This window comes from Polypterus senegalus, chromosome 9 (assembly GCF_016835505.1).
Source record: "Polypterus senegalus isolate Bchr_013 chromosome 9, ASM1683550v1, whole genome shotgun sequence".
Classification (NCBI taxonomy): Eukaryota; Metazoa; Chordata; class Cladistia; order Polypteriformes; family Polypteridae; genus Polypterus; species Polypterus senegalus.
Window position 1 is genome coordinate 28,116,306 of NC_053162.1, and position 20,279 is coordinate 28,136,584.

The following is a 20,279-nucleotide window of genomic DNA, read 5'->3' on the forward strand; positions in this document are numbered from 1 at the left end:
TCAAGGAGACAGTCAGTGATGGACTTTAGGTAGTAAAGCATAAGATGTTTGAATTAGGCCTGGAAAAGTTAACGTTGATTTTTGCAATTAATGTGGTCTGTTTAATGCATTAAAAATATTGTCGGATCCCGGGCTGGTAATAAAGCAAACATCTCTGGCAGTACTTTGGACAGGGTGGCATTTTTTTTTTTAACATTATGAAACAATAATGCATAAAAGTGTCTACCTAAAGAACTACATACACATCCAGTGCCATATTTATACACTACCTTTAAAAATTTTATGAAATATAATTTTCATTTAAAGGTTTAATCTTTTGCATTATGTCGTTCACAGCGATATACAACATTAGACTGCATAGCACTGGTGTTCAGTTTCTTGATTTATACATACTGAGACAAGTGCAGGCTCGAGTCAGGAAAGGAGATGGGTTTATAGCAGTCCTCATGTAATGCTAGAGAAAAGTTGCGAAGTTAAAAATTACACTCTTTTCTTTTTATTCCGTGTTTCTTTAAGAACATCAAATCAATGTCATATCACGTAAGTGCTAAATACATTATCTTTGAGTGGCGCTAAAACTAAAATAAGTCTCTAGTTCCTCTGTATTTAACTCACCAGTCTGCCATCCAGCTTACAGTGTTGACTGACCTAATATATGACAAAATTCTAAGAAATGCAAGTGTAATGATTATCTCTAATAATGATTAAAGTTTGCTGTATTTTTGCTAATTTATGCAAAGAACGCAACCTAACCATCCAAGTAAAGCATGGTGTCAGTTTTTAAGCAACTGTTTTTTGTGTTTGCACTCTTTTTGTAACCCAGAAAATTCCAAGGCACACCACAATTCTACCAAAAAAAAAAAAGAATTAAATCTATACATATACTAAACTGTCCGAAGGGGAGGGACAGTTAAATCAGTCTTTGACAATGCACTCAAAGTCAACAGTCACTTCAAGCATTTAATTTTTACTTTGACACATATGTGTCTCATATGTTATGGCAATTTGATAATTGGTATTCAAATTCAGGTTGTATTTGCTTAAGTAGTATTTTGGTAAAAGTTCATGTTTAAGATCATTGCTAAATTTTAAACTTTGCCATTAATTTTTTTTAACTTCCTTTGTGCTCATTTTATGTTAAATTTATAATTCAGTGTGTATTTACATCATGATTTTTGTATTAATTCTGTAATTGTTTTAGTGTTAGATTTAATACATTTATGTTATTAATTAGGTGACTTTTTAATCGATTCCCAGCTTTAATTTGAAAATTTTCATAACCACCAAGGTCAAAGTAACTGGCCTATAGTCATTAAGTTCAGGAATTTTTACCTTCTTGGAAACTGAAATAATAGTGGCTACCTTATAGCAGTCCGGAACTTTGCCGAATTGCAGGGAGGTGTTGAATATGTTTGTGAAGACAGGTGCTAACTGGTCTGCACCATGTCTAAGAGTACCAGGGGAGATTCCATTAGGGCCAGCTGCTTTCCTGATATTCTGTTTCCTGAAATTTTTTGCACCTCTTCTTGCCTCAGAGAAAGTATCGAGTGAAGAGGAGGGGAATGACTGAGGGGAAGGAAAGTTGAAGATGGTGAATCGGACTTCAATGAAGGGGTGATGGTAACACTGAAATGGTTATGAGAGGGAGAGAGGAGGACTGTTGATATAGAAGGCAGAGTCCAAGCAGGGGCTCATGTTCTTATTAAACCATCAATAAAACTAATTTAACTTATTAGCCAAAATGGGGGAGGATAAGGCTTAGGAGAACCTCTGCCTGTAATTTGTAAGTTTCTTAAGTGAACTCTACACTACCTGGCTGTTAATGCTTTCTCCAGCTGAACTTTATACGTGACTTTTGTATCTCTCAGAGCTTTTTTAAAATGCCACCTTATACAGTGCATCCGGAAAGTATTCACAGCGCATCACTTTTTCCACATTTTGTTATGTTACAGCCTTATTCCAAAATGGATTAAATTCATTTTTTTCCTCAGAATTCTACACACAACACCCCATAATGACAACGTGAAAGAGGTTTTTGCAAATTTATTAAAAATAAAAAAACTGCGAAATCACATGTACATAAATATCCATAGCCTTTGCTCAATACTTTGTCAATGCACCATTGGCAGCAATTACAGCCTCAAGTCTTTTTGATTATGATGCCACAAGCTTGGCACACCTATCCTTGGCCAGTTTCGCCCATTCCTCTTTGCAGAACCTCTTAAGCTCCATCAGGTTGGATGGGAAGCGTCAGTGCACAGCCATTTTAAGATCTCTCTAGAGATGTTCAATCGGATTCAAGTCTGGGCTCTGGCTGGGCCACTCAAGGACATTCACAGAGTTGTCCTGAAGCCACTCCTTTGATATCTTGGCTGTGTGCTTAGGGTCATTGTTCTGCTGAAAGGTGAACTGTCGCCCCAGTCTGAGGTCAAGAGCGCTCTGGAGCAGGTTTTCATCCAGGATGTGTCTGTACATTGCTGAAGTCATCTTTCCCTTTATCCTGACTAGTCTCCCAGTTCCTGCCACTGAAAAACATTCCCACAGCATGATGCTGCACCACCATGCTTCACTGTAGGGATGGTATTGGCCTGGTGATGAGCGGTGCCTGATTTCCTCCAAACGTGACGCCTGGCATTCACACCAAAGAGTTCAATCTTTGTCCCATCAGACCAGAGAATTTTGTTTCTCATGGTCTGAGAGTCCTTCAGGTGCCTTTTGGCAAATTCCAGGCGGGCTGCCATGTGCCTTTTACTAAGGAGTGGCTTCCGTCTGGCCGCTCTACCATACAGGCCTGATTGGCGGATTGCTGCAGAGATGGTCGTCCTTCTGGAAGGTTCTCCTCTCTCCACAGAGGACCTCTGGAGCTGTGACGGAGTGACCATCGGGTTCTTGGTCACCTTCCTGACTAAGGCCCTTCTCCCCCGATCACTCCGTTTAGATGGCCGGCCAGCTCTAGGAAGAGTCCTGGTGGTTTTGAACTTCTTCCACTTACGGATGATGGAGGCCACTGTACTCATTGGGACCTTCAAAGCAGCAGAAATTTTTCTGTAACCTTCCCCAGATTTGTGCCTCGAGACAGTCCTGTCTCGGAGGTCTACAGACAATTCCTTTGACTTCGTGCTTGGTTTGTGCTCTGACATGAACTGTCAACTGTGGGACTTTATATAGACAGGTGTGTGCCTTTCCAAATCATGGGGTGTTGTGTGTAAAATTCTGAGGAAAAAAATGAATTTAATCCATTTTGGAATAAGGCTGTAACATAACAAAATGTGGAAAAAGTGACGCGCTGTGAATACTTTCCGGATGCACTGTAGATCAATATTTATCCCTGTTCCCAGACCTGTATGCTTGGTCCTAAGCAGCTCTAAGAAACCTCAGCTCCTTGGTAAACTATGGTTTGTCATTATTGTATCTTACAATCTCAGCATATTCATCTATGCTGCTACACCAGCTTTCCATGGCTTTTCAATCCGTGGAGTTTAAACAGTCTGTCAGCTTTCCAACAGCCTCAGGAGTCCATCTGTGGCTAGGAGTCCTGGTGGGTCTTCACTGTTCCAGTTTCTGTTTATAGCAGGGAACAAGCATAATTAAGGTATGGTGAGAGTTGCCAAGAGATGAACCGAAGAAATGGCAAAATGCCCCTTTAATGTTGGTATAAAAGTGATCCAGTGTTCTTCCCTCATGTGTGGACAGTTGATCGGTTGGTGGTGTCTGGGCAGATAATTTTTCAGCTTACTGTAGTTAAAATCACCTATAGTGAAAATGACAGTACTGGCAAATTTGTTTTCCAAATGATGAATGTTATCAGCTAGCAACTGTTGTGCCAGTTGAGCATTTGCATCAGTAGGAATATAAATACCAACCAGTATAAGAGTATGAAATTCCCTGGGTATACAGAATGGCTTGCAGTGAATGACAAGAGGCAAAAGAGAGAATATCGGACACACCCCTGCACCATCTGTTTATAAACAAGTACACACTTATACCTCATGATTTGCCACAAAGTTCACTGTTGAGGTCTGCTTTGAAAAGCTGATATCCTGCCATTTGAAGAAAGTTGTTCGGTAGCTCCAAATTAAGCCATGTTTCTGTAAAACAGAAGGCACAAGTACATGTAAAATCTTTCTTAGTCCTAATCAGTAAAGCCAACTCCTCCATTTTGCTGACAAGTGACCAAAAATTTAAAAGGCAGATTGCCAGGAGTGAAGCACGAAAGCCTCTGAGTCTCCAGCACACCATAGCGCCAGCCCACTTACCTCTGTATCTCCTGGTGAAGTGTGATTGACGGGTAGCATTCTTGCAGGCAGACAGGGAATACTTCTGCACTAAATCACCCATACCACAAACAAACGTAGGATATAAATCCGATGGAAATAAGTCCTATATGTTCAAAAGCTCTTCACGAATAAAAGTAATTCTTGAACTCGACAAAAAACACATATTAACCACACCTGAATACCGTGGCATCCTGATCTGTGCCAATAAAAACATAATCCATACATACATACATACAAACTATCTATTTATTCATTGGACAATGTGTAAATATCATTATTTATTATTGCCATAGTTGTATGGATTGTAACATTTTCTAAACACAGTCATTTCTTCAAAAATCATGATAGTAGGAGAAACATCTGTGACTGGTTACTACTTAAGCAGTTTAAACTTGTCAACCTTCTTGGAATTTAAACCCATAAATACTATAGAAACACTGACTGTCAGCATATTCTGCTACTGGAGGCCTTTGTGTTAATTTATTTTAAACTAATACATAAACATCAAATTAAAGTGTTCCATGAGGGTGGAACATGACAGAAAATGGTCTTGCATATTAATTTTCAAACAACAGTATCTCCTTCTTTAATAAATACTTTTTTTTTCATGACTTGGCTGTTTCTATTTGATCATTTGTGATTCATTAAAATTTTAGCTACATCAAGTTAAATCCAAGAACAATTCTGTATTTGGCAATATGAAGTTTTAATTGCTTACATGAAAAATTACAAAATAAATAAAACTTCTGAGCAAGAAAGATAATCAAAGCAGGTGTTTTGTTACAGGTGTGATCATTGAAATAATTAAGCAATTAGCACTGAAACATGCTTAAGGTTATTTATGAAAATGTTAGGTACATGTAGTTATTATGTTAGCTAGGAAGGCACAAATAAAATGCATCAGTGACTTAGTGAAACATTTAATTGTTCTGGCTCATTTGGTAGGAGGTTTAATGACATAGCATGCTTTTTGTTTCATGTGTAATCATAGCTAACATGATACTGGCAAAGAAGTCGGAGGGAAAAGTATAAACAGTACTGTATAGGTAACAGTGGATGAAAGTGAAAACACCTTAAGTAGTGATTCTGGATACAGTACATGAAGAGACAGGCAAACAGCTTCTTATTATTTGACCGCAAATATCTACCTGAAGCTGAAGAAAGACGACACTGGAAAATGACATTTGAACCAGAAATTTCATATCAATTCAGTCATAAAAATCAATTGAATGTTTGTTGAAAAATATTAACTAAATCTAAACAAGAACATGAAGACAGAAATGATTACGTGAAAATATTGGATAGTTGGAGAAATAAGAATTAAATCTGAGTTCATTGAGTGTACAAATTTAACAATCAAAACCAATATTTTAAATGTAATTAGAAAATTAGCCTACCACACTTTGACAGTTGATGAATCAACTGGTAACAGTTTCAAAAATGTTAATTTTATACCATACATTTAGGAATGAAAGAGAATCTCTTCAGAAAACTGTTTTCGCTGGCATAAAAAAAAATAAATGCCGCTTCTTCTTCATCTTTTTCCACTTCTATGTGGGGTTAATGTGCTTGATCAACCTTCTTCAAACACCTCCTCGCCAGTCAAACTCTTTTCCTTGAACTTCTTTTACTTTATCCATTCTCTTCCTTCCCTTTCTATTCCGTTGTACTTTCATTCCCATTACTTTTTTACCCATATATTAGTGCCCAGTCTCTCTTTATCACATGTCCATACCACTTCATCTTACTTTCCCATACTTTCTTAGATATCTCTTCTACTTCTGTTGTACCTCTTATTGTCTAATTTCTTATTTTTGTAACTCCATATATACATCACAACATTCTCATTAATGCCACACCTAACTTCTCCTAAGTGTACTTTACTGCCCGTGTCTTTAACCTTAGTCTTAATTCTACTGTACAATCACACAATACTGTCAGTTGTTCCATCCACACTTTATCTCTGCATCTAGCTTTCCATCTCTGGCTACCACTGATCCCAGATATTTAAATTTATCAACTCTTTTCAATATCTTTCCCTGCAGGCTAATCTCTGAATCCTGATCATCATTAAACCTCACATATTCTGTCGTCTTCTGATTTATCTTCAACCCCCTATCTTCGAAAAATCATCTCCATTCTTCCAACTTCGTCTCCAGTTACTCTGTTCTGTTTCAACACGTCATCAGCAAAAAGCATGCACCAGGGGGATTTGTCTTTTGTCCCTTGAGTCAACACATCCATAAAAAATTAACAGCATGGACAGTTAATTTATTCTTGGGTCTATTCAGCGGTTTTAAGTAGAAAATAAATAAAACTTAAACCAGATGGTAATGTTTATCATGCAGGCAAACAAAAAGGTGTAGCTCCACTTTTGCGCCAGTCCATTTCGCATTTATCACTGAAACATTGTGTGGCACATCGTGAAAACCAGGGTATAGATGATACTTGGAAAGACATTCATCTGATGAGTGATACTGAGACTTTGCTAAGGACTATTCAAACAATTTTCTGCAGGTAATCTGTTAAGAAGGCAAAATACTAAGAACTTGTCAAAGCTGCAGAGGCAGATGTGATTATGTTTAAATCACTATAAACTACATCAGGTGGCTATCTAGATGCAGTGAATGCTCTGATTAGCAAGTATGATGTATTTGTGAAATACTGTACTGCTGAAAAATTGTTGAAGATAAGGATCTGCTTGGATAAATTACAAAATGCAGAACACCATATTAGTATCTCAGTTCTTAATGATGTTCTAGTTGAACTGGTAGACTTGTGCAAAATTCTTCAAAGAAGTGTACTTTTTTGACTGTTGCAGTGTGCCAAAGAAAAAAGTCAAGAAATGTAAGTCATGGTAGCTTGGAGACAAGCTACATTTCCAGGAAAAAACATATAAACTGCACTCTTCAGTTTCCATTTGAAACAAAATCAATAATCATTTTTATCAGCGGATGTGTGTCCATATGGACAATCTGTTTCCAGATGAAGAATTGAAATATTGGTTTGTCTTTGATAAGGAATGTTCCTCTAAACCTGCAAACTCTGGAAAATTCATTTCATTTTGATTTGAGCATATGTTAGTTCACACTTAATTTCAATAGCATTTAGTGCCCCCTCATATATGTATAAGGAACTAAGATGACACTATTAGCTTGCACATTACTTCTTTTATGAAGCTGCATCACGTCCTGCCCATTGCCTCCAACCATCACTTGTGTTTTTACTTTATTCTCCTTCAAGTATTTTACTTCCATACCATCATGTTTCCATTTCAGTATTCTCATCAATTATGCTTTGCTTTTTACTTTCAGTATAGTTTTGTCAAAAGCAAATGTAAGAATGCTACCATTCATGTACTTTTCAGTATTTTACATTCTGTAAATTATATAGCAATTTTATATAAAAAAAAAACAAGTTATGCTAAATTTAAATGAAAGTGGGAATGGTTTTCTTGAAAAATTTTTGAAAGATGTGCTTTGATCTGGAGATGAATAATTTTGTTAAATAAATAGAAAAATTCTCTGTTGTTACATATGATATATGGAAATAATTGACAAAAGGCCCCAAAAAAGAGAGTAACAGGTGATCTGATTAATGTATTAGTACATTTGACATTTGTATTGACACACTGCCACTTACTACATTAAAAGCTCGTATAGCAATTTTGACCTTTACATATTTTAATTATTAAGCATAGTTACCATCATAATGAAAAAAGAATTCTGAACAACTTAATAATTAAGACAAACGGTTTTAGCTTCAGATTAGCCAATATCATAAACGAGTACGTGTTTAATATATTAACTCGTTTATTCATGTGGTATGTGATTGTTTTATTTTTTACTAGAATACCCGCGCTTCGCAGCGGAGAAGTAGTGTGTTAAAGAAGGTACGAAAAAGAAAAGGAAAAATTTTAAAAATAACGTAACATGGTTGTTAATGTAATTGTTTTGTCATTGATATGAGTGTTGTTCTCATATCTATCTATATATATAAATATAAATATATATATATATATGTTGTTCTCATATCTATCTATATATATATATATCTCTATCTATATATATATATATATATATATATATATATATATATATATATATATATATAGTGGAGGAAATAATTATTTGACCCCTCACTGATTTTGTAAGTTTGTCCAATGACAAAGAAATGAAAAGTCTCAGAACAGTATCATTTCAATGGTAGGTTTATTTCAACAGTGGCAGATTGCACATCAAAAGGAAAATCGAAAAAATAACTTTAAATAAAAGATAGAAATTGATTTGCATTTCATTGAGGGAAATAAGTTTTTGAACCCCTACCAACCATTAAGAGTTCTGGCTCCCACAGAGTGGTTAGACACTTCTACTCAATTAGTCACCCTCATTAAGGACACCTGTCTTAACTAGTCACCTGTATAAAAGACACCTGTCCACAGAATCAATCAATCAAGCAGACTCCACACTCTACAACATGGGAAAGACCAAAGAGCTGTCCAAGGATGTCAGAGACAAAATTGTAGACCTGCACAAGGCTGGAATGGGCTACAAAACCATTAGCAAGAAGCTGGGAGAGAAGGTGACAACTGTTGGTGCGATTGTTCGAAAATGGAAGGAGCACAAAATGACCATCAATCGACCTCGCTCTGGGGCTCCACGCAAGATCTCACCTCGTGGGGTGTCAATGGTTCTGAGAAAGGTGAAAAAGAATCCTAGAACTACATGGGAGGAGTTAGTTGATGACCTCAAATTAGCAGGGACCACAGTCACCAAGAAAACCATTGGAAACACATTACACCGCAATGGATTAAAATCCTGCAGGGCTCAAAGGTCCCCTGCTCAAGAAGGCACATGTGCAGGCCCGTCTGAAGTTTGCCAATGAACACCTGAATGATTCAGAGAGTGACTGGGAGAAGGTGCTGTGGTCTGATGAGACCAAAATAGAGCTCTTTGGCATTAACTCAACTCGCTGTGTTTGGAGGAAGAAAAATGCTGCCTATGACCCCCAAAACACCGTCCACACCGTCAAGCATGGGGGTGGAAACATTTTGCTTTGGGGGTGTTTTTCTGCTAAGGGCATAGGACAACTTAATCGCATTAACGGGAAAATGGACGGAGCCATGTATCGTGAAATCCTGAGCGACAATCTCCTTCCCTCTGCCAGGAAACTGAAAATGGGTTGTGGATGGGTGTTCCAGCACGACAATGACCCAAAACATACAGCAAAGGCAACAAAGGAGTGGCTCAAGAAGAAGCACATTAAGGTCATGGAGTGGCCTAGTCAGTCTTGGACCTTAATCCAATAGAAAACCTATGGAGGGAGCTCAAGCTCAGAGTAGCACAGAGACAGCCTCGAAACCTTAGGGATTTAGAGATGATCTGCAAAGAGGAGTGGACCAACATTCCTCCTAAAATGTGCGCAAACTTGGTCATCAATTACAAGAAACGTTTGACCTCTGTGCTTGCAAACAAGGGTTTTTCCACTAAGTATTAAGTCTTTTTTTGTTAGAGGGTTCAAAAACTTATTTCCCTCAATGAAATGCAAATCAATTTCTATCTTTTATTTAAAGTTATTTTTTCGATTTTCCTTTTGATGTGCAATCTGCCACTGTTGAAATAAACCTACCATTGAAATGATACTGTTCTGAGACTTTTCATTTCTTTGTCATTGGACAAACTTACAAAATCAGTGAGGGGTCAAATAATTATTTCCTCCACTGTATATATATACCTGCGCTTGGCAGCGGAGAAGTAGTGTGTTAAAGAAGTTATGAAAAAGAAAAGGAAACATTTTAAAAATAATGTAACATGATCGTCAAAGTAATTGTTTTGTGTATTTGGCGGCAGCGTCACAAAGTTGTTTTCGGTAGCTGCATCAGAAAATGTACCACGACATCTGACACGCCTCCTTTTTACTGTTTTCTCACAGCTTGGATTGCTGCTGTCATATACACACACACACACACACACATATATATATATATATATATATATATATATATATATATATATATATATATACACATACATACCTATCTACATCATACAGTATATACACACACTTACATACAGTGGTGTGAAAAACTATTTGCCCCCTTCCTGATTTCTTATTCTTTTGCATGTTTGTCACACAAAATGTTTCTGATCATCAAACACATTTAACCATTAGTCAAATATAACACCAGTAAACACAAAATGCAGTTTTTAAATGATGGTTTTTATTATTTAGGGAGAAAAAATCCAAACCTACATGGCCCTGTGTGAAAAGTAATTGCCCCTGAACCTAATAAGTGGTTGGGCCACCCTTAGCAGCAATAACTGCAATCAAGCGTTTGCGATAACTTGCAATGAGTCTTTTACAGCTCTGGAGGAATTTTGGCCCACTCATCTTTGCAGAATTGTTGTAATTCAGCTTTATTTGAGGGTTTTCTAGCATGAAACGCCTTTTTAAGGTCATGCCATAGCATCTCAATTGGATTCAGGTCAGGACTTTGACTAGGCCACTCCAAAGTCTTCATTTTGTTTTTCTTCAGCCATTCAGAGGTGGATTTGCTGATGTGTTTTGGGTCATTGTCCTGTTGCAGCACCCAAGATCGCTTCAGCTTGAGTTGACGAACAGATGGCGGACATTCTCCTTCAGGATTTTTGGTAGACAGTAGAATTCATGGTTCCATCTATCACAGCAAGCCTTCCAGGTCCTGAAGCAGCAAAACAACCCCAGACCATCACACTACCACCACCATATTTTACTGTTGGTATGATGTTCTTTTTCTGAAATGCTGTGTTCCTTTTACGCCAGATGTAACGGGACATTTGCCTTCCAAAAGTTCAACTTTTGTCTCATCAGTCCACAAGGTATTTTCCCAAAAGTCTTGGCAATCATTGAGATGTTTCTTAGCAAAATTGAGACGAGCCCTAATGTTCTTTTGCTTAACAGTGGTTTCGCGTCTTGGAAATCTGCCATGCAGGCCGTTTTTGCCCAGTCTCTTTCTTATGGTGGAGTTGTGAACACTGACCTTAATTGAGGCAAGTGAGGCCTGCAGTTCTTTAGACGTTGTCTTGGGGTCTTTTGTGACCTCTCGGATGAGTCGTCTCTGCGCTCTTGGGGTAATTTTGGTCGGCCGGCCACTCCTGGGAAGGTTCACCACTGTTCCATGTTTTTGCCATTTGTGGATAATGGCTCTCACTGTGGTTCGCTGGAGTCCCAAAGCTTTAGAAATGGCTTTATAACCTTTACCAGACTGATAGATCTCAATTACTTCTGTTCTCATTTGTTCCTGAATTTCTTTGGATCTTGGCATGATGTCTAGCTTTTGAGGTGCTTTTGGTCTACTTCTCTGTGTCAGGCAGCTCCTATTTAAGGGATTTCTTGATTGAAACAGGTGTGGCAGTAATCAGGCCTGGGGTGGCTATGGAAATTGAACTCAGGTGTGATACACCACAGTTAGGTGATTTTTAACAAGGGGCAATTACTTTTTCACACAGGGCCATGTAGGTTTGGATTTTTTCTCCCTAAATAATAAAAACCATCATTTAAAAACTGCATTTTGTGTTTACTTGTGTTATATTTGACTAATGGTTTGATGTGTTTGATGATCAGAAACATTTTGTGTGACAAACATGCAAAAGAATAAGAAATCAGGAAGGGGGCAAATAGTTTTTCACACCACTGTACATACACACACACAAATTATACACTGTGTGCACAATTATTAGGCAAGTTGTATTTTTGAGGATTAATTTTAATATGGAACAAACACAGTGCTATCAGTCAATCCAAAATGTTAATAAACCTGAAACCTGAATGTTTCACAACGGAAATGTGAGTGTGAACATCATCAGGGGAATACATATGTGTGCACAATTATTAGGCAACTATTAGTGTGCAGATTTATTATGCAACTAAAGGAAAAATGAAAATTTTCCCATCTCACTTGTTTATTTTCATCTGTTATAGTGAGAATAATAAACAAACAACTCAAAATTTACAAATAAACATCTCTGACATTTCAAAAAAAATAAATCAATCAATCAATGACCAATATAGCCACCCTTCTTTCCAATAACAGTCATAAGCTTTTCCATTCATGGAGTCTGTCAGTTTCTTGATCTGTTGACGATCAGCTTTTTGTGGAGCAGTGACTACAGCCTCCCAGACACTCTTCAGAGAGGTGTATTGTTTTTCTCCCCCGTAAATCTAGCGTTTAAGAAGTGCCCACAAGTTCTCGATAGGGTTTAGGTCAGATGAGGAAGGGGCCATGTCATTATTCCTTCATCTTTAAGGCCTTTACTGGCTGGCCACGCAGTGGAGAACTTCGATGCAAGTGATGGAGCATTGGCCTGCATAAAAATCATGGTCTTTTCCTGTATCACTGTTTGAAGAAAGTGTCTTGAAAAACTGGCAGTAGGTTTGGGAGTTGATTTTGAGTTCATCTTCAATGCAAAAGGTCCAACTAGCTCATCTTTAAAAATACCAGCTCATACCAGTACCCCACCTCCACGTTGGAGTGGAGCTCTGTGCCCATTACTGATCCACAGGTCCATCCATCTGGTCCATCAAGAGTCACTCTCATCTCATCGGTCCATAAAACCTTTGAAAAAAATCTGTCTTCAGATATTTCTTGGCCCAGTTTTGACGTTTCAACTTATGTTTCTTGTTCAGTGGTGGTTGGGTTTCAGCCCTGCTTACCTTGGCCATGTCTTTGAGCACTGAACACCTTGTACTTCTGGGCACTCCAGGTAGGTTGCAGCTCTGGAATATGAAAGTACTGGAGGATAATGGGTTCCTGGTAGCTTCACGTTTGATTCTTCTCAAATCTTTGGCAGCTAATTTGCGTCTTTTGTTCTCAACACGTTTCTTGCGACCCTGTTGACTATTTGCAACAAAATGTTTGATGGTTCTGTGATCACACACCAATATCTTAGCAATTCCAAAAGTGCTGCATCCCTCTGAAAGACTTTTTACAATTTTTGACTTTTTAGAGTCAGTTAAATCTCTTTTTGGCCCATTTTGCCTGAGGAAAACTAGCTGCCTAATAATTCTGCACACCTTGATATAGGGTGTTGATCTCCTTAGGCCACACCCTCCCTCATTACACAAATACACATCACCTGACGTGCTTAAATCCAATAAGCATTCAAGTTAATACAGCTTGGAGTTGGAATATACGCATTAAAAATGATGATATGGTCAAAATACTCACTTGCCTAATAATTGTGCACACAGTGTATATGTGTGTATGTATGTATGTATGTATGTATGTGTGTGTGTGTGTGTGTGTGTGTGTGTGTGTGTGTATATATATACACATACATATACTTGTGTGTATGTTTGTATGTTGTCTATATGTGTGTGTATAGGTTTGGTCACTGAGTGCAAGGGAAAAATAATAAATTATAGTCTATAAGTTATTAAACAGTAAAACATTAACGTTTTAAGAAGTACAGGTACATTGAAATTACATTTTCTATGTGAGCGTTCAAATTTGTGCCTCTGGTAATGTGCCTTACCGGCATTTAAAGAAAATTAGTTTTGTGTCCTCTGCAGTGTTAAGAGAAAGGCTTTGGTTTGGGATAAAAGGAAAAAGGTGTAAAGAAAGGAAAGTTGCCTTTTTCTTTTATATAGTATAGAGAGATGTGTTCGTTGGCGTTATGATCGCCTTTTGGGGACAGTCGCGGTGGGTCTTGTGTAGACTGGTGAGGCGTCCCGCCATTAATCGGCTGTGATGGCACTGTCAGTCCTCCACTCCTGTGCGTGTCTTCATAATCCGAGCTGAGGACCTCATAATCGTATCGTGCAAAAGAAAGTGTGAATCGCCTTAATATTATTTTGCCGTGGTGTAGAAAAGGGGTCCCGTGTTTGCACTTGTCTGGGCTATAGCGCAGGGGGAGGATGAAAAAATTAAAAGTGCTCACTTTGACTTAAGGCAGAAGCGCAGTCAGCGTCTCAAAGGCCGGCACAGCTATGCAGCGCTGGCTGCTCGACTTTTGCTGGGCAGGAGACCCCAGTTTTGCAGACACGTTCATGATATCAAAAGTCTCAGCGCTCTTTGGAGGTCATTCATATATTATATATATAGCAAAATACCTGCGCCTCGCAGTAGAAGTAGTGTGTTAAAGAAGTAATGAAAAAGAAAAGGAAACATTTTAATAATAACGTAACATGATTGACATTGTCATGAGTGTTGCTGTCATATATATGCCTGCCTAAATAAGTCACCCTCGCTTTGCTCTTACTTTTTACCGTTCATTTAATCATGGCTAGTGGCGGAAAAATTATAAAATGGAAGGAGGATGGCTTTACCAAAACAATTATTGATGGCGAATCGATTATTCATAAAGCTTGAATTGGTGATCTGTTTTTCTGTGTTAACCTCATATTTTTCATACTTCTTCTCAAACTAAGGTGGTGCGAGGGTAAAATGAATCGGGATGCGCTGATCAATGTAATCGGTGTACCAGGAAATCATGCATTGACAAAAGCTCCCCTTTGCTTGTAATGCAAAGTGTGATTAAATGCATTATTTTTAACGCGTTATGGAGCACATGCATGAAGCTTCTCAGCTGTGCTTGTGCTAAGAAAAGGAAAGATTTTAAAAATAACGTAGCACGATTGTCAATGTGACCTTTTGTAAGTAGTGCCTGGAGGATTCAGTGTGGAGAAACTCTAGAGACGCGTGTGTATTAACTTGTGGATTTTTCTGTGAGTATTTGGTGGCAGTCTGACGAAGTTGCGAAGACGGCGTTAGCTGAGCTCAGCTCAGAGCGAAATAGATGAATGGGAGGGAGATGATGATGTGACTCCCCACCGCCTTAACTGTCAATCCCCACAAACACAGTCTCTCGGAATTTGCATAAGCACACCCCTTCACCTACAATTTTAACTTAGTTACAAAGTGATCAAAACTCTCGTTTATATCCTGCGTCCTCTCATTAAACTTGTATCCCGCATTACCTGTGGGCATGTGAAATGCCAGCGGTAGCCTGTCTATGAACTTAATTTAAAGTTTAGGTTTACACCTTGCTTTCTTTCCGAGGTAGCAGCACTCATGAATATGGTAGTATATGTCACTTTCGCTCGCTTCTTATTGTTTCGCTGCCTTCTCAATTATATAATGCATTTTTTCTTAAGCGCTTTTGGAGGTCTTCCTGGTTTTCTACGCACTGCGTTGACAGTCAGTTCACGTGATTACGTAGGAGGCGTGATGATGTCACACGAAACTCCGCCCCCCACATCTTTCCAGCTCAACTCTATTACAGTTAATGGAGAAAAATACCTTCCAGTTATGACCATTAGGCGTAGAATTTCTAAATGAAACCTGCCCAACTTTTGTAAGTAAGCTGTAAGGAATGAGCCTGCCAAATTTAAGCCTTCTACCTACACGGGAAGTTGGAGAATTAGTGATGAGTTTTTTGCCTTTTATTAGTATAGATTTAAAGTTCTTTATATTGACCTGGAGAGACAATATTGTAATATTCTGACCCTACACATTTTACTTTATAATCCACAGTGGACTACTTTTTATTGCATGTTTTGTGCTGATGAGCTATGCTGTACTGTAATTGAACTGAACATTTTTCCTCCCTGAAAATCTGGAACTTCCCTCACAGATTTTTATTTATTTTATTTTTTTACAAAGCAACGCTGTGAAAATCTATTTCATGCTGTAATTTGTAATCAAGTGTATTTTGTCCATGTCTATAGGTATTTTATTTCTATTTTTATCTCCGGGTATAAATCATGTTTAGAGTTCAGTTAGAATGACTACCCTGTCTGTAACTCAAATGTCTGTTGGGGGTGTCAATTCCAAAGAGACTGGTTACTGTAAAAATTAACACTCCAGGCAAGATGAAGTGTTTTGTACGTATATATTTAAAAAAAATGCTTCTGAGACATGCTGTCAATCATCAGAGTAGCTGGCCAATTATCTGTGTGTAACATCATGAGGTCCAGAACCCCACATGAAATAGGTATAAAGGATGGACCACTTGTGAGTAAGAGTGCGAAACTCCATCCGGCTGGATGCGAGAGACACTGTCCATGCAACAGCCAGTAATGGAGTGACTCGCCATTAGTAAGTAGCTATATGTAAATGGTATCAGCCTCAAGTGTATGGGACACTGCCCTGGTCTGCACAAGTGTAATCTTGTGAGTTGGTAGGTTAAGTGCTGAAGAGTGACAGGATATGCAGGTATCACTCCTGGTCAGTGCTCAAGTGGATAGAACATGCCTGTGTGTCCTTCTGAATGAATGTGTTAAGGTTAAGTTGTACAAGAATAGGCCAAACCATGGCAAATGTAGTGACCCCTGCTCACTTCTAATAATTCTTACATTTCATGGTTGACAGTAGCTCTTCATGGTTTTTTGATCCAGAAATACTTTTTGAAGACCAGAATACTGTACTTTAAGTGAAAGATGCACAACTGCAATGTGTCCCACTTTTTGAAATTAAGGAAAACATTCTGTATTACATACGAGTGCTGTAATAAATGCATATTGTTAACAAGTGTAATAGATGTGAATTTCATAATCTCCTTTACTCTCTAGTCTTCCTGAGCCAATTTCATTATCTTCAGTTAGAAATTAGAAAAGTAATTTAACATAGAAATCTATCTTTTAATACTGCTTTATTTATTTCAAACAATTAATATTTTTTGTATATTCATCTCCTTGTTTTTAAATGTTTATGAAGTAAGTTACTAAAATATGATAGTAGGTCAGGGAAAATGTAACCTTCAAAAGTTAAGATTTCAGCACATAGCAATCTAGACTCATCATTTTGCTTGCACTAGCTTCTTTACTTTTGCAAAATAACTTGTAACCTGTCTTTTACTTTTGTTAAAGAATTGTTTTTGGTTCCTTTCATATTCAGCATATCCTGGAGCCATTTTCACATCTTACTCAAATATATTATGCTATCATCTCTGCAGTTTGCATGTGTTGTAAACAAAAAGATAAAAACTTTTATAATGGGTTTGAGTATCAACCAGGCAACACTGTTTATTAGCCAAAAAAGGATTTTGTTATAGAAAGTGAGGTTTAGACAATTCTTGATTCTAGCAGTGTTTTCAAAGCTTTATGGTTAGCTAATGGTAACTCTTGATGTTTGTGCTGGAAGAAGAGCCAGAGCAGATTTCCCAGAATGCCCGTATGACCATTGTGACATATAGGGGGTCCTTGTCCTCTTGAACCCTCAGATCAGATGCCAGACACCAGGTAAAAGTCCAACAATTGACTTTATTTGTACAATATAGTGCAGAAAGCACCCTCCTATCCACAATACTCATATAAATTACAATACAATCACTAATCAATAAACAACCCTCCGTTGCCACCCAACTCAGCTTGCCCATCTGGGATCTCCCACAGTCTTTTATATTCCCTGACCCGGAAGTGTTCCCGATCCTTCAGTCCACGTGACTTCCTATCACTTCTGGGTCAGATGAAAAGTCCTCTTCTTCATCCCTGAAGTACGTCATTTCCCCTGTCGCTGTGACTAAGACGTACTTCTGGGTTATAGGGCACATAACAATCCTTGGGCCTCCCTGTAGCGTCCTGTAGTGGCCCCTGTGGTATCCAGCAGGTCTGTGCATGAAAACTCCAATGTCCAGAATTCCCTGCTGGCATTTGGGGCACCTCCAAGCTGCAGGGAGGGCTCCATCTGGCAGCCTAGGGGTATTGGCCGGGATGACCGGCCGGCCATAGTCCACACCGATTACTTGAAAGAGACCCTTGTGACACACACCCGCGACAGACCTTGTAATAGCATTCTGTCATTTATCAAGGTGTTATTTAAGGTAACCATTGTAATTTAAACAGGCCTAATTGTGGATATATTTTAAAGTTTTCTGTGCTTTAATTGCTGCATATATATCTTGTTTTTTTTTTTTTTTGAATATGGACATTTTTGTTATCCTTTACAAGACCTTTTGAACAACAGTTTGACATGTTTGATCCAAACGTGACATAAACTATGTTCCCATAAAGATTATCTTATATGTACTTTGCTGCATTTCAGTTTCTAGTGTAAAGTACTATCCAAAATGTGCATGGGAAATCTTGTCCAAAGTAGTACTAAACTCTCTGATATCATTAGTTGTGAATATTTTATTGACTCAAGTCCAATTGTGACATAAATGCCCAAGGCAGTGCATTTTAATGTTGGAATGTTAAAAAAACAATGCAGTCAGATATACTTCAGCCATAACTCACTACTTTAATGCTTTTTTCTGATTGTATTAGTTGATTGATTGAATGCCACTTTTGTCTTAGGTACCTCCTTCTTTTGGGGAAGTTGGCAGCAGGTCTTTCATTTAGTTGGAAAACTACCATTCACCCATGTTACCCATTTTGGTTCCAGACCTGTATTGTTATGCATTCATGTCAATATGTCAGTTATGTATGATGTGTGTGTGTTTGTATTAATTAAACTAATTTATTTTTGTTCATTTTTACATTATTCAAATACAATTTCACTGTTCAACTTATTTTTGTTTTTTCATTTTTTATTTATTCTGTTTGTATTATTGCACTATTTTTATTTGCTTTATTAGTGTCACATGTGATTTTGGGCTATACAAAAATAAACTGTATTGTATTGTACATTGTTTTTACTATTTTGTTGTTATGGTCTGAATATATGAATATATATATATATATATATATATATATATATATATATATATATATATATATATACACACACACACGTAGTTTATACATTATCGGGCATAGACTTGTCAATAGTAGTAATATTTTATCAATGACATCATTGATGTGTAGTGCATATAATGAGGTAACACAAAATTATTTTGGTTCTTATCAATACAAATTATTATTTTTTAAAGTAAACACTTTTTCTTAAAAACACATTCCTTAGAAAGAAGTCCCATTATGGAACACTACATGAGTTGATTTTGATTAATGGGCAAGGTAATGTTTTCAGTCAGTATAGCACAACTCTTGAGGCAGAAGAAGGAAGGTAGCAATATAATACCATAGTACAATGTATGTTAAGCTAAAAAGTTTTGCTTCCCAGATTAGTCCTCTGGCTCTTTTTTCCTTCTTCATCGATCCATTATATGGTAATCATTGCAACATGCATGTAATAAAGTTAAAGGAAAAGGTGTTGAGTTCAGGTAAGTGAGATTTTAAAGTATGAATTTCTGCTAATAATTCTTATCAGAACTTTCAGATGCTTCTGAACTTCTCACTGTAATCAGTTTAATTATCTATTTTGTCCAGAATGGATGCAGAATGAGAGAGAATCTTAAAATACTTCTTTTAGCTAGTTCTGAATTACTCTAACTTATTCACAAGATAGCAGTTAACCACATCGCCAAATGAAAGATGGTTTGTAGGATGGCTGTCCCTTATAAGAATCTTTCATACTTCAGCACACATATGCTTTAATATGTAAAATTTAATGTGTTGTTTTTCCCAGAGTCTTCAAACAGGATGGTGTGCTATAATTTGTATTTTTTATCACCTGTTAAGTAGACTTATTGTTTTTTCATTGTATCCTTTATTTTGTTTTTTTTTCTTCTTTTTTTTAGGTGTTCAAAAAGAAGCCTTTCGCCACAACCTTTTACATATTTTCAAGGAATGTTTACTGGTTGCCGAAGCTTATGAAGGTGCTGAATCTTGAAATTAGTATTTTAAAAAGATACCTGTTCCTAGGCCCTTTGGCAAAATAGCAGCAGAGGAAGAAGGAGGAGGAGGTGGAGGAGGAGGAGGAGGAGAGCACCACTGGACTGACAGATAAGGAGGCACACAGCAATGGTAAGTCCTATACCCGTTATATTTCTGAATGACCTTGTTCAGCACACTATCTTAATAAATGAAAATGCCGATAATAGCAGTTCATGGATTGGGATAAAAATGCTAAATGTGAAATGAAAGGAATCTGTTCAACAATTTCTTCATATATGCCAGCTTCCTGAAAAGTTTTTCCTAAATAAAGAAATGGGTTTAATTTATCACGTTCACTTTAAAGCCATA

General features: G+C 37.5%; 1 protein-coding gene across 6 annotated transcripts in view; it reads left to right on the forward strand.

The window, feature by feature from the left end:
* LOC120535157 (spermatid perinuclear RNA binding protein) overlaps nucleotides 1-20,279 on the forward strand; it is a 306,536-nt gene that overhangs the window by 158,435 nt on the left and 127,822 nt on the right. For all 6 annotated transcript variants that reach the window (XM_039762781.1, XM_039762780.1, XM_039762778.1 and 3 more), the window contains one exon: nucleotides 19,835-20,060. In XM_039762781.1, coding sequence (XP_039618715.1) covers nucleotides 20,058-20,060 — 3 coding nt within the window. In that variant the 5' untranslated portion in view covers nucleotides 19,835-20,057. The remainder of the gene's footprint in view (nucleotides 1-19,834; nucleotides 20,061-20,279) is intronic.